This window comes from Somniosus microcephalus, chromosome 11, assembly GCF_052327205.1.
Source record: "Somniosus microcephalus isolate GS21.2 chromosome 11, FLI_Smic_1.0, whole genome shotgun sequence".
Taxonomy (NCBI): Eukaryota; Metazoa; Chordata; class Chondrichthyes; order Squaliformes; family Somniosidae; genus Somniosus; species Somniosus microcephalus.
Window position 1 is genome coordinate 236,634,410 of NC_140997.1, and position 23,763 is coordinate 236,658,172.

The window sequence follows — 23,763 nt, forward strand, 5'->3', positions numbered from 1 at the left end:
TCCATTAAAGGTGAACGGTTACATTCAATAGTTCCCTTAAAGGTAGACGGGTACATACACTACAGAGGAGAATAAAATAACACACTGCTACCAGAGAGACACAGACCGAGAAATAAGGACGATATAGACCTATCCTCCGACATAATCACCTGGATAGCAACATTATTCTCTGGCAGTGGGAAAGGGGGGATCCTGGGGGGAAATGGAGGGTTCAAGGAAATACTAGGCACTCGCTGGGTGGGCAATCGTTGACGGCTGGAGGGGGAAAAGGAAAATCCTGACGGGCATATTTTAGGGCTGGGTTATCCCGAGGATCTCGCCACCCTGGTTGCGGTGCAGATGTTCTGTGGTAAATCAGAGGAACATCTCTCGCCCAAATCCCATCCTCATTTATGGGTATATACTAGTGATTATCACTAGTGTGATTTATCGTTCTAAACCCTGCTTTTTGCAAGCATTTTGAGTGGCATCAGTTTAGAGGGTCTCAGTTGTGATAGGCATGGCCCACGACACAAAACAACATCCAACTGGTAATCGCATGCATTGGACACCAGGAAATACACTGGGACAGTGTAGAGGGAGCTTTACTCTGAATCTAACCCGTGCTGTACCTGCCCTGGGAGTGTTTGATGGGACAGTGTCAAGGGAGCTTTACTCTGTATCTAACCCGTGCTGTACCTGCCCTGGGAGTGTTGGATGGGACAGTGTAGAGGGAGCTTTACTCTGTATCTAACCCATGCTGTACCTGCCCTGGGAGTGTTTGATGGGACAGTGTAGAGGGAGCTTTACTCTGTATCTAACCCGTGCTGTACCTGCCCAGGGAGTGTTTGATGGGGCAGTGTAGAGAGAGATTTACTCTGTATCTAACCCGTGCTGTACCTGCCCTGGGAGTGTTTGATGGGACAGTGTAGAGGGAGCTTTACTCTGCATCTAACCCGTGCTGTACCTACCCTGGGAGTGTTTGATGGGACAGTGTAGAGGAAGCTTTACTCTGTATCTAACCCGTGCTGTACCTGCCCTGGGAGTGTTTGATGGGACAGTGTCGAGGGAGCTTTACTCTGTATCTAACCCGTGCTGTACCTGCCCTGGGAGTGTTTGATGGGACAGTGTCGAGGGAGCTTTACTCTGTATGTAGCCTGGCGAAATGGAGCAGCACAGGACACGAACTTTCGTTTTTGGGGTTTTTTTATTCTGTATTAATAACTTGGGCCTAGGTTTAGGATGAAATTGTAAATACATAAAACAGTGTCGATAAAATACGGCAGTGGCTTGCTGTAAAACAGAACATGAGGTAAACCACAGGTGCAGGTAGTTAATTAGCTAACAATCATTATACAAAACAAAATATATCATACCATACATTCGTATGTCCCGTTATCACTTGTTACCTCTTACAAGCAAACAGAAAGTATTAAACTCGTTCGAAACGTAGCCCCAAGGACTCAACAACAATTTTAACAAAGGTTAACACCAGCACATGGTGGGACAATCTGCAAGCATCCCCGTGATATCGAGTGATTTGGGAAACAATATCACTTTAAAACTATGTCTGGCTGCACTAAATGCTGTTTTAGTTGTACTTTACGCAGACTAAGTTCATTTCAAAAGTCATATTCACCCCAACTCTCCTCAGAGCACATCCCTCACGCTGGATCTAGAAAATGGAGGCTGTGAAGAAAGGGAAGGTTCCTTTGGCATCACATGGCCTTACCCATAACCCTTTTCTCCTTTTTTCAAATTCTAAAGGGGAAAATGAACCGCGCCATCTAGTGGACTTAAATATTCACTGCATTTTCCCACTTGGCTACATTCTCCCCTGCTTTAAAGTCAACGTCCTCGGTGACTTAGCACCCGTTTTTCACTTCTTTTACAGCTTCTCGAAAAAATGCAGTACCCAGACTCGATAAAACATGAGAGAACACCTCAGGACTGAGTGAGACTGCATTACAGGCTGACTGAGGCAAGTGGTATGGGTTAGGGTTTACCCCAGCATTGGCTCTTTTAGTTCTGCGAGGAGCCGGAATGGGTACCTCAACCTCAGTCCCACACTCAGAAGGATCTGAATGCTCTGGCTCAGAAACAGCCTCTGATTCCTGTACATCTTGGGCGTTACCAACAGGATCATTGTTTACTTTTTCCTCCTGAGTTAACTCTGGATAGGTGACTTCCTCTACCACAACAAACTCAGTATCAGAGGGCTCTGGCAACGATTCTGTCAAAAGAGTGACAGGGGGTACGGTGACAGGGGACTTGGTTCTCGTCCGCCTAGGCTCAGGGACAGGGGTAACACATGGCCTAAGATTAACTCTATGGACCCTTTTTAAAGGACCGCCCTCTACAGGCTCAACTGCATGTGTAGTACCCTGTACCTCCACCACTCTGTACACAGTAGGACCCCAAGCATCCTGAATTTTGTTCCTACCCAAAGGCCTGTGTCGTAAGTATACCAACTGACCCACCTCAATGGTTGGACAGTACACTTTGTCTTTGTTAAGTTCAATTCTTTGAGCTGATTTCTTTTCAGTGTACTCTCTTGCCCTTGCATGTGCCTCCTTCAAACGCTCTTGGTGGACAACCAACCACTCATGTTTCTTGTCTAACACTTGCTCCTGACCTAATAAAGCATCTACAGGAAGGTGTGGATGAACCCCGAAAAGCAGATAGTACGGTGAGTAGCCAGTCGTAGCATGGGGTGTTACATTGTAGGCATACACCAACTCAGATAAGTGCTCAGGCCAGCGGCGCTTCTTTTCTGGAGGCAGTGTACGCAAAAGATCATGTAAAGATCTGTTGAATCTCTCACATTGAGCATTTCCTTCTGGGTGGTGTGGGGTAGTGCGGGTTTTCTTTACACCATAAAGCTTACACAGCTCGGCAATGATTTCACTCTCAAAATTTCGACCTCTGTCTGAATGCAATCTTTCTGGGACCCCATACTTCATGAACCACTCTTTGAGAAGGACTTTTGCCGTGGTATCAGCCTTTTGGTCCCGAGTAGGTAAGGCTTGTGTGAATTTAGTGAAAACATCGGTCACCACTAACACATTCTCACGACCATCGGAGGCCGGTTCCAGCATGGTGAAATCTACAGCAACTACTTCAAGGGGCCGGGAGGCTAGGAATGATTTCATAGGGGCATGTATCTTGGGGTGGGGCATTTTTGTCAAAACACACCTCTCGCATTTCTTGACCCACTGTTCCACATCCTCATACATCCCAACCCAAAAACATCTCTGTCTCAAAAGGTTCTGTGTGCGCTCTATTCCCTGATGGCCCATACGATCATGCACACCTTCAAGCACGACTTCTTTCAAACAAGAGGGCAGTAGTAGCTGGTGACATTCACCAACATGGACATCCTCGATTACACGGTACAACAAACCATCTTGCTCACAAATACGGGGCCACTGCTTTAACGTGGATAATACTAGCTTGGATAACTGCGACCTCTCCTTGTAAGTTGGCCTTCGCTGCTCACCCCAAAACTTCCTAAACACGCTGAGGGTGGGGTCTGTGTCCTGAAACTTACGTAGTTCCTCTTTAGAGTAACCGGGAAGTGTTGGTGTGTTACCCTGCAACTCACTACGCTCAGTACTTTCTTCTGCGTCCGAAACACGGATCTGTCTGACTTTACAGCACTTGACCCCTGCTGTCCCTAAGTCTGGTCCTAGAGCTGTTCCCTTGTGAGTGACATTACATATGGCCACACAACCATCATAGTCCGCATCCCCACTGTCTGACTCGGGCTCCCCTGCTAACGGCTGCCTAGAGAGGGCATCTGCTGCTGCATTACAGCGGCCTGGGCGGTACTTGACGTCAAAGTCAAAAACAGCTAACTGAGCCACCCATCTTTACTCAACAGCACCTAACTTAGCTGTAGAAAGGTGACACAGGGGGTTGTTATCTGTTATGACAGTGAACTTGGAACCTAGAAGGTAACCTCGAAATTTCTCTGAAACAGCCCATTTGAGGGCGAGGAGCTCTAGTTTCATACTGCTGTAGTTTCTGTCATTTCTTTCAGCATTCCGGAGCCTCCTACTGGCATATGCTATCACTCTCTTCCTATCTCCCTGCTGCTGGTGGAGGATGGCACCTAATCCTAGGTTACTGGCATCCGTCTCTACAATAAAAGGCTGAGTGAAATCTGCGTAACCTAACACTGGAGCACTGATCAGCTTTTCTTTCAGCTGTTCGAAAGCAGCTTGGCACGCAGCTGTCCATGAACCTTCAAACAACCGTTTTGCTTTTGCTGGGCTGTCTTCCCTAAGGCATGCATTGACTACGTCATGGAGAGGGCCAGCTCGTTTAGAAAAATCCTCAATGAACCTCCTGTAATAACTACAGAAACCAAGAAATGACCTCAGATCTTTGACTGTACTGGGGACCGGCCACTTCTTTACGGCGGCAATTTTCTCTGGATCTGTCCCTATACCCTCCCCTGAAATTTGATGCCCAAGGAACCTGACTTCCTGCTGCAGGAAGTGACACTTTTCAAGCTTTACTTTCAAACCTGTCTCTTTCAGTCGTCTTAGAGCTGTCTCAAGCCTCTCTAAATGGTCCAGGAAGGTCTGAGAGAACACAAGGATGTCATCTAAATACACTAATAGGATGTGGAACACTAAGTCGCTCATAGTCGCTTGCATAAGTCGTTGAAAAGTCGCAGGTCCATTACAGACACCAAAAGGCATTCTGAGGTACTCAAAAAGGCCAAAAGGAGTTGTAAAAGCAGTCTTAGGCCTGTCACTTTCACGAACAGCAACCTGGTGGTACCCACTTGCAAGATCAATGGTCGAGAAGAACTTTGCACCATGAAGGGCATCAAAACTCTCGTCAATGCGGGGCAAAGGAAATGCGTCACGTCTGGTTTTTGAGTTTAGTTTCCTAAAGTCAACACATGGAGACATACGACTATCAGTCTTACGAACTACCACTATGGGTGAAGCGTATGAACTATTGCTCTCCTGGATGACACGCTTTCTTAAAAGCTTAGTGATGTGGTCCCTCACCTCTTTGTACAGTGTAGGTGGGATACGATGGTATGGCTCTGTAACTGGTGCGTCATCTACCAAGTTAATCTCATGCTCAACTTTATCAGTGTAGCCTAGGTCCTCATCCTTAAAAGCAAATACTTCCGAATACCTGGCTAAAAGTGCACCTAACTCTGCTTGTTGGCCCTGTGTGCCACCTATGTGTAGTTTGTCCAAAAGCAACTGAATGTCTTGGTCTGTCATCTGTCCTTCTTTTCTGCCAACAGTTACTTCCTCTGTGTCAGCGGAGATGCGTTGAAATCGCACCTCACAGGAGTCCTTGTCTACACACTCTGCCTGAGTCGGAATACCAAGCCTGGTCCTGGGGCTTAACCACACATCCTCCTCAGAGAAATTTACCACCTGCACTGGAAATAAATGTCCCTTTGATTCAACTAGAGTGGGGACAACTACCAGGCCACCTGGCAATGGTGTGTTACCTGGCTCCAACAGCATTTTAGTGCTGCCACCTGACTGAGTTTTAAGTCCCTTTACATAGACTGTAGCTATGGAAGACGCAGGCACATGTACAGCACCCCTACCAGCTACACGGACAGAAGATGACTTTGGAGTGATGTTACACTGTTGTACTTGCTGAAATGCTTCCCTCCAATCTGAATCCAACTTTCCCCCTAGAGTAGTGTCAAACTCAGCATGAACTAGTTGTCTGCATCGGCTGATGATGTTCATACCAATAAGACCTGGTGCTGCAGGCTGTGACTGCTGATGCTCTTTGACTACCAGGAAACCACATTCGGGTAAGGTTATGCCCATAGTTTCAACGTCTAACTCAAGGTAGCCCAAGTAGGGAATGTCCAACCCGTTGGCGGCAGTGATCTTAAGCCACCCGGTTGTAGGCAGCATATCCTCATCCCTCCCAAGTAAGTGCTCTCTGAAAAAAACTTCAGTAATAGTGCTGACTTGGCTCCCGGTATCCAGTAAACAGTTAGCAGTAACCCCCCCAATCTTGAGATCTACTACTGGACATTTACCTACTGCACGGTCAAGAAATCTGTCACGAATACCAGTACTGTTCTGAGAGCCTGCAGGTTTTCCTCGCATTGCCCGGCTCATGGCAATCGAGGGAGTTAGTTTTCCTGCACCCCAGCCAGCATTGGTGGATGTGTTTGCTACCTCGTGCTTCTGAGGACACTGTTTGGCAATGTGCCCCGCCCCGTTGCACTTAAAGCAAATAGGCTGACCTTCATCAGTGAACTTTGGCTTGGCTCTAGGTTTCCCAACCTTGTCATTATCCGTGTTTTCCTTCTGTAGAGCAAGACCCCGTACTGCCTCTGTTAGTTCCCCGATAGCTTTACCCTGTTCCGCCACCACTTTAAGAACATCCTGTAAAGTGACAGCCTGGCTGCCTGGTACCCCAATGGCAGAACACTGAAGATCCCTCCCCGTACTGTCACACACTACATTCTTGCTCTTTGCAACTTTAGTGCTACAGGGCTGGTCTTCTAAGGACCATAAGACAGCTTCCTCACGTACATCGAACAGGGTAGACTGGGGGTTGTCTCGTACAAACTTGCGCAACTCTCTCCGGAGTGAGGGATCTCTAATACCATCAACAAATCTGTTTCTGACAACCCGTTTTGTGTCCGGCACAGCATCAGGTGATTGCTTTACCAAAGTTCTAATAATCTGAGAGAGTGCATGTGAGTATTCTTGGAAACCTTCACCCTCTTCTTGCTTGCGTCCATAGAAAGTTTCTAACAGCTGGGACTCACTGTGTTTTTCGGTGAAAGCCCCCCTTAGGTAACTGAACAGGTCACTGGGCTGCTTAGACTCTCCACCCAACCGTAACCTAATTTCCTGTAGGGCTGCCCCCCTCAACAAAGATCGAATGAAATCTACCTGCTCTGCAGGAGTCTGATCTCTAGCTCGTAGTACACTTTCAACCTCTTCAATGAACTCATCAACTGAACGACTATCTTTAGATACCTCACCACTGAATGGTTGGATCTGACGCTCTCTGGGTACATACACATATGACTTGGTTGCCCCATTACCTAGAGTGGCAATAATTGCCATTGCTTGGTCATGGTTTTTTTTCAACTCTGAAATCTGTGCCTTGAGTTGATCTATCTGGTTGCCCTCACCCACACTAGAGGTATTGTCCTCACCATCCGAATTGTGAGCTCCACCCGCCTCCTCAGGAGGGTCTAACATTTTGACTCAGTTCACAAGTCCCTGACAGTCACTGAATGGGATGGCCGCTGTGACGATTCTTCTCCAATGGTGTCCCTCCTCGGTGCCTTGATGGGTCCTCTCCCAGATTGGTCCTGGTGCCCTCTGGATCCCGTCTGTCTGGTCTGGTCCTCCTTAGCAACCCCAGGCAGCACTCTCCGTCCGTCTCCAGGTCCACTTGGCACCACACCGCTCTTCCCCCACTGCCGTATTTTATGTAACTTTCCCAAACCTGAGAAACTCCAAGCTAACAGACCCCACTCCTGGTACCAAAATGTGTAGCCTGGCGAAATGGAGCAGCACAGGACACGAACTTTTGTTTTTGGGGTTTTTTATTCTGTATTAATAACTTGGGTCTAGGTTTAGGATGAAATTGTAAATACATAAAACACAGTCGACAAAATACGGCAGTGGCTTGCTGTAAAACAGAACATGAGGTAAACCACAAATCATTATACAAAACAAAACATATCATACCATACATTCGTATGTCCCGTTATCACTTGTTACCTCTTACAAGCAAACAGAAAGTATTAAACTCGTTCGAAACGTAGCCCCAAGGACTCAACAACAATTTTAACAAAGGTTAACACCAGCACATGGTGGGACAATCTACAAGCATCCCCGTGATATCGAGTGATTTGGGAAACAATATCACTTTAAAACTATGTCTGGCTGCACTAAATGCTGTTTTAGTTGTACTTTACGCAGACTAAGTTCATTTCAAAAGTCATATTCACCCCAACTCTCCTCAGAGCACACCCCTCACGCTGGATCTAGAAAATGGAGGCTGTGAAGAAAGGGGAGGTTCCTTTGGCATCACATGGCCCTTCCCATAACCCTTTTCTCCTTTTTTCAAATTCTAAAGGGGAAAATGAACCGCGCCATCTAGTGGACTTAAATATTCACTGCATTTTCCCACTTGGCTACATGTATCTAACCCGTGCTGTACCTGCCCTGGGAGTGTTTGATGGGACAGTGTAGAGGGAGCTTTACTCTGTATCTAACCCGTGCTGTACCTGCCCTGGGAGTGTTTGATGGGACAGTGTAGAGGGAGCTTTACTCTGTATCTAACCCGTGCTGTACCTGCCCTGGGAGTGTTTGATGGGGACAGTGTAGAGGGAGCTTTACTCTGTATCTAACCTGTGCTGTACCTGCCCTGGGAGTGTTTGATGGGGCAGTGTAGAGGGAGCTTTACTCTGTATCTAACCCGTGCTGTACCTGCCCTGGGAGTGTTTGATGGGGACAGTGTAGAGGGAGCTTTACTCTGTATCTAACCTGTGCTGTACCTGCCCTGGGAGTGTTTGATGGGACAGTGTAGAGGGAGCTTTACTCTGTATCTAACCATGCTGTACCTGCCCTGGGAGTGTTGGATGGGACAGTGGGTGTTAAATTGATTCGATTCCTCACCATTGACACTTGATCTGTTTTGCTGTCCTGGTCAATCACTCTGACCTTCAATCCCAGCCTGGACACTGGCACCAATTATACTGACACACTGCCCGTATTCTCGTGCATTACCCATGAATGATGGGCCTCAGGCTGTCAGTGACAAGTGGGATATTAAACTGAAGATTACTCTGGTCGAATTATTTATAATCTGAGTTGCAGGAGAAGGAACGGTGGCTAGACAGCACGGTTCACATCGTCACTCAGTGTATGTTCAGCTGAGATGCTGTTGACATCTTCTGCAATAAAAACACCTTTTTAAAAAGGTACGGCCTCTGGCGAAGAGTGTAGACCCTGGGGAGAGACCAGGGGGCAGAGATTTAAAGTAATTGGTCAGAGGATTCGAGGGGAGTTGAGGAGAACTTTCTTCACCCAGAGGGCGGTGGGGGTCTGGAACTCACTGCCTGAAAGGGTGGTCGAGGCAGAAACCCTCATCACATTTAAAAAGTGCTTGGATATGCACTTGAAGTGCTGTAACCTACAGGGCTACGGACCGAGTGCTGGAAAGTGGGGTTAGGCTGGAGAGCTCTTTCTCGGCCGGCACAGACATGATGGGCCGAATGGCCTCCTCCTGTTCCTAAACAAACTGTTCAGGTTTCACCCATTAAAATGTTCAGCAGAATGTCTCAAAGCACTTTTTGAAGTGTAGTCACTGTTGTAATGTGGGAAACGCTGCAGCCAATTTACGCACAGTAAGCTCCCACAAACAGCAATGTGATAATGACCAGATAATCTGTTTCTGTTATGTTGATTGAGGGATAAATATTGGCCCCAGGATCTTTTACGTCCAATTGAGAGCAGGCGGGGCCTCGGTTTAACCTTTCATACGAAAGACGGCACCTCCGACAGTGCAGCACTCCCTCAGTACTGCCCCTCTGACAGTGCGGCGCTCCCTCAGTACTGCCCCTCCGACAGTGCGGCGCTCCCTCAGTACTGCCCCTCTGACAGTGCGGCGCTCCCTCAGTACTGCCCCTCCGACAGTGCAGTGCTTCCTCAGTACTGACCCTCCGACAGTGCGGTGCTCCCTCAGTACTGCCCCTCCGACAGTGCAGTGCTCCCTCAGTACTGCCCCTCTGACAGTGCGGCACTCCCTCAGTACTGCCCCTCCGACAGTGCAGTGCTCCCTCAGTACTGCCCCTCTGACAGTGCGGCGCTCCCTCAGTACTGCCCCTCCAACAGTGCAGCGCTCCCTCAGTACTGCCCCTCTGACAGTGCAGCGCTCCCTCAGTACTGCCCCTCCGACAGTGCAGCGCTCCCTCAGTACTGCCCCTCCGACAGTGCAGCGCTCCCTCAGTACTGCCCCTCCGACAGTGCAGCGCTCCCTCAGTACTGCCCCTCCGACAGTGCAGCGCTCCCTCAGTACTGCCCCTCCGACAGTGCAGTGCTCCCTCAGTACTGCCCCTCTGACAGTGCGGCGCTCCCTCAGTACTGCCCCTCCGACAGTGTGGCGCTCCCTCAGTACTGCTCCTCCGACAGTGCAGCGCTCCCTCAGCACTGCCCCTCCGACAGTGCGGCACTCCCTCAGTACTGCCCCTCCGACAGTGCAGCGCTCCCTCAGTACTGCCCCTCCGACAGTGCAGCGCTCCCTCAGTACTGCCCCTCCGACAGTGCGGCGCTCCCTCAGTACTGCCCCTCTGACAGTGTGGCGCTCCCTCAGTACTGCTCCTCCGACAGTGCAGTGCTCCCTCAGTACTGCCCCTCCGACAGTGCAGCGTTCCCTCAGTGCTCTGAGGGGCAGTACTGAGGGAGTGCTGCACTGTCGGAGGTGCCGTCTTTCGGATGCGACATTAAACCGAGGCCCTGTCTGCTCTCTCAGGTGGACGTAAAAGATCCCATGGCCCTATTTCAGAGAAGAGCAGGAGAGTTCTCCCCGGTGTCCTGGCCAATATTTATCCCTCAATCAACATCACTAAAACAGATTATCTGGTCATTATCACATTGCTGTTTGTGGGATCTTGCTGTGCGCAAATTGGCTGCTGTGTTTCCCACATTACAACAGTGACTACACTTCAAACGTGCTTCATTGGCTGTAAAGTGCTTTGAGATGTCCGGTGGTCGTGAAAGGCGCTGTAGAAATGCAAGTCTTTTTTTTAAGATACAGATCAGCCATGATCTCATTGAATGGCAGAACAGGTTGGAGGGGCTGAATGGCCTCCTCCTGTTCCTATGTGAAGAGAAAAAGATTGGTGAAGTCAAGCGTAGGTCCCTTGCAGTCAGAATCAGGGGAATTTATAATGGGGAACAAAGAAATGGCTGACCAATTAAATACATACTTTGGTTCTGTCTTCACAAAGGAGGACACAAATAACCTCCCAGAGATGTCGGGGAACATAGGGTCTAATGTGAGGGAGGAACTGAAAGAAATCAGTATTTGTAGGGAAATGGTGTTCGGGAAATTGACGGGATTGAAGGCCAATAAATCCCCAGGGCCTGATAATCTACATCCTAGGGTACTTAAGGAAGTGGCCCTAGAAATAGTGGATGCATTGCTGGTCATCTTCCAAAATTCAATAGATTCTGGAACTGTACCCATGGATTGGAGGGTAGCTAATGTTACCCCACTATTCAAAAAAGGTGGTAGCGAGAAAACGGGGAATTATAGACCGGTAAGCCTGACATCGGTAGTGGGGAAAATGCTAGAGTCCATTGTAAAAGATGTAATAGCAGAGCACTTGGAAAGCAGTGACAGGATCAGACAAAGTCAACATGGATTTACAAAAGGTAAATCATGCTTGACTAATCTACTGGAATTTTTTGAGGATGTAACTGGTAAAATTGATAAGGGAGAACCAGTGTATGTGGTGTATTTGGACTTTCAGAAGGCTTTCGATAAGGTCCCGCATAAGAGATTAGCGTGTAAAGTTAAGGCACATGGGATTGGGGGCAAGGTATTGACTTGGATAGAGAACTGGTTGGCAGACAGAAAGCAAAGAGTTGGAATAAACGGGTCTTTTTCCGAGTGGCGGGCAGTGACTAGTGGGGTACCGCAGGGATCGGTCCTGGGACCCCAGCTATTCACAATATATATTAATGATCTAGGCGAGGGAATTGGATGTAATATCTCCAAGTTTGCAGATGACACAAAGCTGGGTGGGAGTGTGTGCTGTGAGGAGGATGCCGAGAAACTCCAGTATGATTTGGACAGGTTGGGTGATTGGGCAGAAGCATGGCAGATGCAATATAATGTGGATAAATGCGAGGTTATCCACTTTGGTGTCAAGAACAGGAAGGCAGATTATTATCTGAATGGCAATAGATTGGGAGAAGGGGAAGTGCAACGAGACCTGGGTGTCCTTGTGCACCAGTCACTGAAGGTAAGCATGCAGGTGCAGCAGGCGGTTAAGAAGGCAAATGGTATGTTGGCCTTCGTAGCGAGAGGGTTCGAGTACAGGAACAAGGATGCCTTGCTGCAGTTGTACAGGGCCTTAGTGAGACCACACCTTGAGTATTGTGTGCAGTTTTGGTCGCCTTATCTGAGGAAGGACGTTCTTGCCATGGAGGGAGTGCAGCGAAGATTCACCAGACTGATACCTGGGATGGCAGGAATGACGTATGAAGAGAGATTGGGTCGATTGGGCTTATACTCGCTGGAGTTTAGAAGAATGAGAGGGGATCTCATTGAAACTTATAAAATTCTAACAGGACTGGACAGACTGGATGCAGGAAGGATGTTCCCGATGGCGGGGGAGTCCAGAACCAGGTGTCACATTCTAAGGATAAGGGGTAAGCTATTTAGGACTGCGATGAGGAGGAATTTCTTCACTCAGAGAGTGGTGAACCTGTGGAATTCTCTACCACAGAAGGCAGTAGAGGCCAATTCATTAAATATATTCAAGAAAGGGTTGGATATATTTCTCAAGGCTAAAGGGATCAAGGGATATGGGGAGAAAGCAGGGACCGGGTACTGAATTTGGATGATCAGCCATGATCGCATTGAATGGTGGAACAGTCTGGAGGGGCTGAATGGCCTCCTCCTGTTCCCATGTTCCACAGGCCAGCTGATGTCTAATTCTTCCTTTGTGTGTGACAGGGTGGAATGTACATCTTCCAGCTCTTCGATTACTACTCCGCCAGTGGGATTACCTTGCTGTGGCAGGCGTTCTGGGAGTGTGTGGTTGTGGCCTGGGTCTATGGTAAGTCTTCAGTCCGTTGAGCTTCGGGCTCGAACCGATATGTTGCAGCAGAAGATCTCCCTTCAGCTCCTTTGCCTCTCAGTTCCTGTTTTACATTCATCGAATCGCACAGCACAGATATCCCCGAAAGGAATCATCTGCCCAATCCGACAGCATCTCCACAGGTGGAACAAACCTGGAGCGATATTTTGAACTAAAGTATTTGCCACAGGGTCCCATTAACTCACGAGGTGTTGAAATTTTCTCCTGGAAGCTTTGCCCCAAGGTTTACCAACATGGAATCCTGCAGCACGGAGGAGGCCATTCGGCCCATCGTGCCGGTGCCGGCTCTCTGAAAGAGCTCTCCAATTAGTCCCACTGCCCCCGACCTCGATGCCCCCGTTTTACAGGCATAGAGCGGGCGGAACGGGATCCAAATCCAGGGCCCAGCATCCTCTGTCCCTCCCTCCAACTCTCTCTCTCCGGGGCAGGTACAATACCGAGCCTCCTCTACATTACCCTCAGTGAATCGCCACTTTACACCCCAAGGACTTCTGAAAATCATCCGACTCCAAACGGCCCCAGGTGTTCGGACCCATTCATATGTAAATGAGGGGGCATCGTGCCTGTTTAAGGCACCGACCGAAATTGGCTGTTCGGTGGCTGAAACAGTGACGGCCCCTCCCCCCATTACCCGCTCCCCCTCCCCTGCCCTCCCCTCCCCCATTACCCTCTCCCCCTCCCCCATTACCCTCTCCCCCTCCCCTCCCCCCATTACCCGCTCCCCCTCCCCTGCCCTCCCCTCCCCATTACCCTCTCCCCTCCCCCATTACCCGCTCCCCCTCCCCTGCCCTCCCCTCCCCCATTACCCTCTCCCCCTCCCCTCCCCCCATTACCCTCTCCCCCTCCCCTCCCCCCATTACCCGCTCCCCCTCCCGCCCCTCCCCATTACTCCCTCCCCCGCCCCGCCCCTCCACGTCCTGGGACTTACCTTCAGGCCACTGTCAGCGAGGGAAGTGACTCCGCATTCGGCACCTTCACCAGACGAGCTGCCCGGGTCGGTGTGACACTTGCCGCCAGCCCGTGCAGAAAGCGTTAATGAGGCCCGAGGGCCGCCTTCGGGCCTCCTGGATTGGCTGGAGCCCTGCCTGTTCAGCACCGAATCTAGGCCCGAAAACAGGCCCAGACCCAGTAAACTGCCCTGAACAATCTGTGGTCCCGTGCGGCCCATGTCCACCGGTCACCTCTGCTCCTGACCCGGTCTGGGGTCAGTGGGAGGCTCAATGGGGAGACAGTAGGAGTGGCCTGGAGTCTCCAGGAACTGCAGGTTAATCCCCAGGACACTGCGAGCAAAACCCGCGAGACCAATCATCGGGACGATAAATGTTGTTTTATTTTACATTTTCTTTCAACACTTTTGTTTATCAGTTGTAAAAATATTAGATGGCAGCTGTCTCCCATTCTGCCAGCGCATTTCACACCTAATCTAGAGCCGTCTTTTGTCTCCACTAGTCCTATCACCATCTCGTCTCGTTTTGAATACCTCTTAATGTCTCTTCACTTCTCTTTTGTTCTCTCCCAGCCCCCACTGGCCTTTTAATCTGTTTCATTTCCTGTGCTTTTTCAGTCTTGACAAAGGGTTTGACCTGAAACATTGACTCTATTTCTCTCCACGGATGTTGCCTGGCCTGCTGAGTTTTTCCAGCATTTTCTGTTATTTTAGAGATTGGGGGATTGTTTGATTGAATCACCCAATCAGGTAACAGAGTCTTTTTGCTTTCCGATTGGCCGTGGGAAAGGAATGGGCATGTCTGGCGGCCCAGAGTGGGGGCGGGGCAGGAGAGGATGGCAGTTCATGTGACGATCCCTGCAGGAATACGTTCCCCCGGGGTTGGGAACCCCCGGGCAGACTGGAACCCGGTGTATCACATTCCAGCCAATTCCCTGGACCCCCCCCCCCCTGCCCCAGTCGGCTGGACCGCCCTGGGACCACAGCCCTTGGCCCCTGTGGAATACTGGGGCTGATTTATGGGATGGCCAGGTGAGGCTGTGGCGATTGTGAAGTGAAGTGCTCACGATGCGGTCTCCTCTACATTGGGGAGACCAAACGCAGATTGGGCGACCGCTTTGCGGAACACCTCCGTTCAGTCCGTACGGGTGACCCTGAGCTTCCGGTCGCCTGTCACTTTAATTCTCCGCTCCGCTCCAGCTCTGAGCTCTCTGTCCTCGGCCTATTACATTGTTCCAATGAAGCTCAACGTAAGCTCGAGGAACAGCACCTCATCTTTCGATTGGGCACTTTACAGCCTGCCGGACTCAATATCGAGTTCAACAATTTCAGATAATCCTGCCCCCATTTTTCATGCAGTATGATTTTTGCCATTCCCATTTGCAACATTTTATCTTTCCTGTAGTGTATTTACCTTTAAGAGAGAACTACTTTTACAGCTCCTGTATACTGTAGTACCGGCAGTGACCACACCTGTATATAAGACTTGAGCATTCCTCTGTACTGTCAGTCTTGAGACTACCCTACTCCAGTAAACACCTGTTGATTGTTAAGTTACAGCCTCCGTGTAGTTATTGGAAAACATCATACTTTAAGAATCACGGATTCAACAGTGGCGACGAGGTCGATTCGAATCTACCTGCAACTCTGCATTTCCCTTCAAGGATTCGCTCCGGGAGGACGGTGGAAGAAAGTCGAGGCCAGAAACACGGGCGTCGACCACGAGCAACCACCCAGTCGTCCGGCAGAGAGTGAACATCGCAGGGGAGGCTGTGGAGAGCCGGGCCTGGTTCCCCAGCCACGACGATCCAGCAACAGACTGGCAACAGGTACAGCGCAGACCCTTCCCGGACAGCGGTGGCTGGAGCCGACCGACGGCATAGAAAAAGCCGAGCAGCGTCGACGGGGTAAGAGAGAGGGTGAAGCGCACAGGGCGCGGCGTCGAGGAAAAACAAACAGAGAGAGAGAGAGAGGGTAAAGCAGCAGCCGGGTTCAGGACCGAGCGACGGCAACGGGAAAGGCACAGGAGAACTGTCTGTGTGGAGTTTGCACATTCTCCCCGTGTTTGCGTGGGTTTCCTCCGGGTGCTCCGGTTTCCTCCCACAGTCCAAAGATGTGCGGGTTAGGTTGATTGGCTATGATAAAATTGACCCTTAGTGTTAGGGGGATTAAATACGTGGGGTTACGGGGATAGGGTGAGATATGTGTTGGTGTAGGGGTTACGGGGATCGGGTGGGATATGTGTCGGTGCAGGCTCGATGGGCCGAAATGGCCTCTATCTGCACTGTGGGGTTTCTGTGATTCTGTGAACGCACAGAGCACATCCAGGGCTCAAGGGCTGAACCGCGTCCGCGGGGAGAAGAAGGGAGAGCGCGGGAGACGCCATTGAGCCGCAGAGAAGAAGGGAGAGCGTGGGAGACGCCATTTTTAGAAGCCGCAGCAGAGAAGAAGGGCGAGCGCGGGAAGAAAGGAAAGCGCGGGAGACGCCATTTTGTGCCAGCGGAGAAGAAGGGAGAGCGCGGGAGACGCCATTTTAGACAGTTAAATCACACCCAGGGATGCCGAAGAGTGGCAGTATCACTGCGTTCGACAACGAAGTCGAAGATTGGGCAACATATGTGGAATGCATTGAGGTGTACTGCAGGGCGAATGAAGTGTCAGATGATAGGAAAGCACTGGTTTTGTTAAATTTCATGGGTGCAAAAACTTATGGCTTACTGCGAAACCTAATAACCCCAGAGAAGCCCGTGGATAAGAATTTCGAAAGCATAGTAGAAATCCTACAGGACCACTTAAACCCCACAGCGCTGCTGATAGCAGAAAGATTTAAGTTCCACAAAAGGAACCAGCATAAAGACGAAAGTAATGCTGAGTACTTAACGGAACTGCGCAAGCTATCGAAACACTGCCAGTTTGGAGTGGGACTAGCAGATACATTAAGGGACAAGTTTGTGTGTGGGCTTCAAAGTGAAGGAACCCAGGAACGGCTTTTATCAGAAAAGGATCTTACGCTGGACAAGGCTTTCAGCATGGCAGTATCACACGAAGCAGCCGCACGGGGCGCGGCAGAGATACAACGGAGACCGCAAGAATATGGCACCAATGAAATGTCATATGGAGCAGGGAAGTGTTATCGCTGCGGCAGAACAACACACGACCAGAAGGATTGTTGGTTCAAGGACCAAGTGTGCAGACAGTGTGGAAAAGCAGGACACATAGCAAGAGTCTGCAGGTCAGGGAAGAAATCCAGCAGCAAGAAATCTCCACAGGAGAAGTACAAAAAGGTACATAAGGTGATGGACAGTAGTTCAGACGAACAGAAAAGTGACACAGACTCCGGAAGCAAGGAGCTGGGTTGTCTGAAACTACACAAGGTAATCAAAATGGAGGATCACCAGACTATCTGGGTCACACTCAAGATAGACGGAGTCCAAGTGAAAATGGAATTGGACACTGGATCAGCCCTAACAGTCATAAACCAAAGGGACTACAAGCGGCTATTTTCACATATACCCTTGAAAGCTACAGAGATTGTCTTGAAGACGTACACGGGGCAAAAAGTCTACCCCAAAGGAAAAATAAGGGTGAAAGTGATATACAAAGGCCAGGAAATACCTAAAATGGACCTATATGTATTGCCAGATGGAGGACCACCACTACTAGGATGTGAATGGATCCGGAAGATACAATTAGATTGGCATTCCATACAGGCACTGAAGGTTGAGGCCAAAAAGGATGGCGACGTCACACCTGGACGACTGTCAAAAATGCTAACTGACGCAGAAGAAGTGTTCCAGGAGGGACTCGGAACACTAAAAGGCATAACAGCAACGATCAAAATAGAGGAAAATGCAAGCCCAAAGTTTTTTAAGGCCTTATGCGATCCGACCAGCCGTCGAAGCAGAGCTGGAAGGGTTGGAACGTTCAGGAGTACTGTCCAAAGTAGACTGGAGCGAGTGGGCTACACCCATCATTCCTGTAATGAAGAGGTCGTTGAGTAATACGCCTGGGGAACCAAAGAAGGTCCGCATCCGTGGGGATTTTAAGGTGACAGTGAACCCAGTCCTTCACACGGTACAATATCCGCTTCCACGGATTGAGGATATTTTTGCCTCGCTACCTGGAGGTAAACGCTTCACCAAAATTGATCTGGCCCAGGCGTACTTGCAAATGGAGGTAGAAGAAGCCTTGAAACAATACCTCACGATCAACACTCATAAAGGTCTCTACCAATACAACCGGCTGGTGTTCGGGGTAGCATCGGCTCCGGCTATTTGGCAAAGGGCAGTGGATCAAGTCCTGCAAGGGATTCTAGGGACCCAGTGTTATTTGGACGACATCCTGGTCACGGGCGAAAATGACAGTGATCACCTTGCCAACCTGGAGAAGGTGCTCACTAGATTAAAGGAATATGGGCTACGAGCTAATCGCCACAAATGCGAGTTTTTCCAGAAGCAGATCTCGTATTGTGGCCATGTTATTGATGAAGAGGGGTTACATAAGTCACCTGAAAAGATTGAGGCAGTAGTCAAGGCTCCAGCACCAGAAAATGTGTCACAACTGAGGTCGTTTCTCGGGCTGGTGAACTACTACCATAAGTTCTTACCAAATTTATCTACAGTATTGCACCCACTGAACACCCTACTGCAAACGGGGGTACCATGGAAGTGGAATGACGAATGTAAACGAGCTTTCCAGAAGTGCAAAGAATTGATCACATCAAAAGAGGTGTTGGCCCATTTCAACCCAGCACTACCAATTCGGTTGGCATGTGATGCATCACCCTACGGCATTGGAGCGGTGCTGTCGCACAAATTCCCAGACGGGTTGGAGAGGCCAGTAGCCTTTGCGTCTCGGTCACTAACCTCAGCCGAGCGCAACTACGCTCAGATCGACAGGGAGGCCCACAGCCTAGTATGGGGAGTAAAAAAATTCAATCACTATCTGCATGGGCAGAAGTTCACCTTGCTGACTGACCACCAACCACTTGTCTCCAAAGAAGGGCGTTCCGGTGATGACTGCACAACGGTTACAAAGATGGTCCCTTTTTCTAGGGGCGAACCAATATGAAATAGAATATAAAGGCACGAAACAGCATGGAAAGGCTGATGGGCTATCACGCTTGCCACTGCCTACGGTGGAGGAAGCACCAGCAGTGGACCCTATCGAGATATTTTATTCGTCAATAATTGAACGATTGCCAGTAACGAACACGGATATAGAGAAGGAGACCCGCAATGATCCGACACTGTCTCGGGTATATGATTTGATGGTGAGGGGATGGCCAACACATGGCGACTCACTGTTGCCAGCATTCTCATCCAGAAGAGAACAGCTGTCAGTATGCCAGGGGACAGTGATGTGTGGATCCCGAGTGGTAATTCCACCCAAGTTAAGGGAGAGAGTGCTCAATGAAGGTCATCTGGGAGGGGTGAAAATGAAAAGCCTTGCTAGGGCTTATGTGTGGTGGCTGGGGATTGATCAACAAATCGAGGACCTAACCAAGAGCTGCTCAGGATGCCAGAAGGTCCAAAATGCACCACCACATGCCCCTCTACACCCATGGGAGTGGCCCTCCTCTCCATGGCAACGGGTGCATATTGATTTTGCTGGTCCATTCATGGACTCAATGTTCTTAATAGCAGTGGATGCGCGCTCGAAATGGCCTGAGGTGATAAAAATGTCTTCAACCACTACAGAGAAAACAATTGCAGTCCTACGGACCATATTTGCCAGAAACGGCTTGCCAGAGCAGATTTGCTCTGATAATGGACCACAGTTTGTGTCCGAAGAGTTTCGGAAATTTATGAGAAGGAATGGGGTAGGGCATTACACATCCGCCCCGTTTCATCCAGCCACAAATGGATTGGCTGAGAGGTTCGTACAAACCTTTAAAAAGGCGATAAAAGCCATGTGCGATGATGAAATTCCACTACAGCATAAGGTGGACAATTTCCTGTTAGCCTACAGAAATGCGACACATGCAGTTACCAACCAGACCCCGGCCATGATGTTCTTTAACCGAAGGTTGAGATCTCGTCTGGATTTGCTCAGACCAAATGTGCGAAGAAATGTTGAGGATAAACAATTCCAGCACATCAATGAGAAGCCGACAAGGAGCTTCAATGTAGGGCAACCAGTCTTGGCCCGTGACTACCGAACAGAGAAATGGCAACCCGGAATGATATGCACACGGCAGGAGCCATTAATGTACACAGTGGATGTCGGGGAGAACATTGTGAGACGCCACGTCGACCAGATCTTAGCGTCACAGGAACGAGTCAACCCCATGTCTCGTGTACCTGGGGATGAACCCGACATACCGGTAGCATCTACCTCAGAACCAGTAGCAGTGGAAACTGGTGAACTAACCGACGAAAGGGGGCCAGAATCGCCTCCGCACCAAGAACAAGAACCTCAGGAAAGGCGCTATCCAGAAAGGATCAGGAAGCCGCCCCAAAGACTGAATCTATAAATGGACTATTTCTGTTTAATGTGCATTTTAAAGTGTTAATTGTTATTTGAATATTATGGGTACTGCTAATCTAAAAGGGGAGGAATTGTAGTGTATGTACCTTTAAGAGAGAACTACTTTTACCGCTCCTGTATACTGTAGTACCGGCAGTGACCACACCTGTATATAAGCCTTGAGCATGCCTCTGTACCCCCAGTCTTGAGACTACCCTACTCCAGTAAACACCTGATGATTGTTAAGTTACAGCCTCCGTGTAGTTATTGGAAAACATCATACTTTAAGAATCACGGATTCAACATTTCCTGCCTCTTACAAAAGTACAGGATGTTATTTCAATTCCTTCCACCCCCACCCCGCCTCCTAAACGACCCTCCCCCTGTCTCTGCACCTAGTTAATACCTGTTACATCGCCAGCTTTTCCCAGTTCTGATGAAGGGTCCCAGACCTGAAACGTTAACCCTGTTTCTCTCTCCACGGATGCTGCCTGGCCTGCTGAGTATTTCCAGCATTTTCTGTTGTTATTTCTTCTTTCTCCGTGACCCAGGCGCGGACCGTTTCATCAACGACATCGCGCGAATGATTGGCTACCGGCCCTTACCCTGGATCAAGTGGTGCTGGCTATTTATCACCCCCTGTGTCTGCGTGGTAAGTGGAACCGAGAGTTACAAAGCTTTGGTCCGGGGTTTGTTTTTTAACGAGGGGTATTTCTTACGCTGGTGGGAGGGGGGGTGTCTGTCTGTGGATCCCCCTCGGTACTGCCCCTCTGACAGTGCAGTGCTCCCTCAGTACTGCCCCTCCGACAGTGCAGCGCTCCCTCAGTACTGCCCGTCCGACAGTGCGGCGCTCCCTCAGTACTGTCCCTCCGACAGTGCAGCGCTCCCTCAGTACTGCCCCTCCGACAGTGCAGCGCTCCCTCAGTACTGTCCCTCCGACAGTGCAGCGCTCCCTCAGTACTGTCTCTCCGACAGTGCAGCGCTCCCTCAGTACTGCCCCTCCGACAGTGCAGCACTCCCTCAGTACTGCCTCTCCGACAGTGCGGAGCTCCCTCAGTACTGCCTCTCTGACAGTGCAGCGCTCCCTCAGTACTGCCTCTCTGACAGTGCAGCACTCCCTCAGTACTGCCCCTCTGACAGTGCGGCACTCCCTCAGTACTGCCCCTCCGACAGTGTGGCGCTCCCTCAGTACTGCCCCTCTGACAGTGCAGCGCTCCCTCAGTACTGCCCGTCCGACAGTGAGGCGCTCCTTCAGTACTGTCCCTCCGACAGTGCAGCGCTCCCTCAGTACTGCCCCTCCGACAGTGCAGCGCTCCCTCAGTACTGTCCCTCCGACAGTGCAGCGCTCCCTCAGTACTGTCTCTCCGACAGTGCAGCGCTCCCTCAGTACTGCCCCTCCGACAGTGCAGCACTCCCTCAGTACTGCCTCTCCGACAGTGCGGAGCTCCCTCAGTACTGCCTCTCTGACAGTGCAGCGCTCCCTCAGTACTGCCCCTCCGACAGTGCAGTGCTCCCTCAGTACTGCCCCTCCGACAGTGCAGCGCTCCCTCAGTACTGCCCGTCCGACAGTGCGGCGCTCCCTCAGTACTGTCCCTCCGACAGTGCAGCGCTCCCTCAGTACTGCCCCTCCGACAGTGCAGCGCTCCCTCAGTACTGTCCCTCCGACAGTGCAGCGCTCCCTCAGTACTGTCTCTCCGACAGTGCAGCGCTCCCTCAGTACTGCCCCTCCGACAGTGCAGCACTCCCTCAGTACTGCCTCTCCGACAGTGCGGAGCTCCCTCAGTACTGCCTCTCTGACAGTGCAGCGCTCCCTCAGTACTGCCTCTCTGACAGTGCAGCACTCCCTCAGTACTGCCCCTCCGACAGTGCAGCACTCCCTCAGTACTGCCCCTCTCACGGTGCGGCGCTCCCTCTGTACTGCCCCTCCGACAGTGCAGCGCTCCCTCAGTACTGCCCCTCCAACAGTGCAGCGCTCCCTCAGTACTGCCCCTCCGACAGTGCAGCGCTCCCTCAGTACTGTCCCTCCGACAGTGCAGCGCTCCCTCAGTACTGTCTCTCCGACAGTGCAGCGCTCCCTCAGTACTGCCCCTCCGACAGTGCAGCACTCCCTCAGTACTGCCTCTCCGACAGTGCGGAGCTCCCTCAGTACTGCCTCTCTGACAGTGCAGCGCTCCCTCAGTACTGCCTCTCTGACAGTGCAGCACTCCCTCAGTACTGCCCCTCCGACAGTGCAGCACTCCCTCAGTACTGCCCCTCTCACGGTGCGGCGCTCCCTCTGTACTGCCCCTCCGACAGTGCAGCGCTCCCTCAGTACTGCCCCTCCAACAGTGCAGCGCTCCCTCAGTACTGCCCCTCCGACAGTGCAGCCTTCCCTCAGTACTGCCCCTCCGACAGTGCAGCGCTCCCTCAGTACTGCCCCTCTCACGGTGCAGCACTGAATGGCTGCAGGGCATCTTGAAGGGGGAGGGTGAACAGGCAGAGGTCGTGGTTCACATTGGGACCAACGACATAGGTAGGAAGAGGGATGAGGTCCTGCAGCAAGAATTTAGGGAGCTAGGTAGCAGATTAAAGAGTAGGACCTCAAAGGTTGTAATCTCTGGATTACTCCCGGTGCCACGTGCTAGTGAGTATAGGAATCGGAGGATAGAGCAGATGAATGCAAGGCTAATGCGTTGGTGCAGGAGGGAGGGCTTTAGTTTCCTGGAGCACTGGGCCTGCTTCTGGGGAAGGTGGGACTTGTACAAGTCGGATGGGTTGCACCTGAACCTGAGCGGGACAAATATCCTTGCGGGGAGGTTTGCTAGCACTGTTCGGGGGTGTTTAAACTAAAATGGCAGGGGGTTGGGAAACTGAGCAGGGAAACAGAGGAAAGGAAAACAGGGATAAAAGCAAAAGATAGGAAAGAGAAAAACAAAAGTGGCAGTCAGAGAAATCAACGGTTTAAATCAAACGTGTCCACAGTAAATAATAATTCTAATAGGTCTAAGAGCGTTAAAAAAACAAGCCTGAAGGCTTTGTGTCTTAATGCGAGGAGCATTTGTAATAAGGTGGATGAATTGGCTGCGCAAATAGAGGTAAACGAATATGATTTGGTTGGGATTACGGAAACATGGCTCAGGGATGGGCAAGACTGGGAACTCAACATCCAGGGGTATTCGATGTTCAGGAAAGATAGGCAAAAAGGAAAGGGAGGTGGGGTAGCATTACTGGTTAAAGAAGGGATTCATACAATTGTAATGAAGGATATTAGCTCTGATGATATGGAATCTGTATGGGTAGAATTGAGAAATACTAAGGGGCAGAAAACGTTTGTGGGAGTGGTATATAGACCTCCCAACAGTAAGGCGGAGGTTGGGGATGGCATGAAAAGGGAAATTAAAGAAGCATGCAATAAGGGCACAGCAGTCACCATGGGTGACTTTAATCTACATATAGATTGGGCCAACCAAATTAGTAACAATACTGTGGAGGAGGAATTCCTGGAGTGTTTACGGGATGGTTTCCT

General features: G+C 50.3%; 1 protein-coding gene across 2 annotated transcripts in view; it reads left to right on the forward strand.

The window, feature by feature from the left end:
- LOC147111360 (sodium- and chloride-dependent creatine transporter 1-like) overlaps positions 1 to 23,763 on the forward strand; it is a 314,028-nt gene that overhangs the window by 268,239 nt on the left and 22,026 nt on the right. The window contains exons 11-13 of one of the 2 annotated variants that reach the window (XM_086002176.1): positions 12,700 to 12,802; positions 15,455 to 15,619; positions 20,810 to 20,910. In XM_086002176.1, coding sequence (XP_085858302.1) covers positions 12,700 to 12,802; positions 15,455 to 15,619; positions 20,810 to 20,910 — 369 coding nt within the window. The remainder of the gene's footprint in view (positions 1 to 12,699; positions 12,803 to 15,454; positions 15,620 to 20,809; positions 20,911 to 23,763) is intronic. The other variant, XM_086002177.1, reaches the window with a different exon arrangement.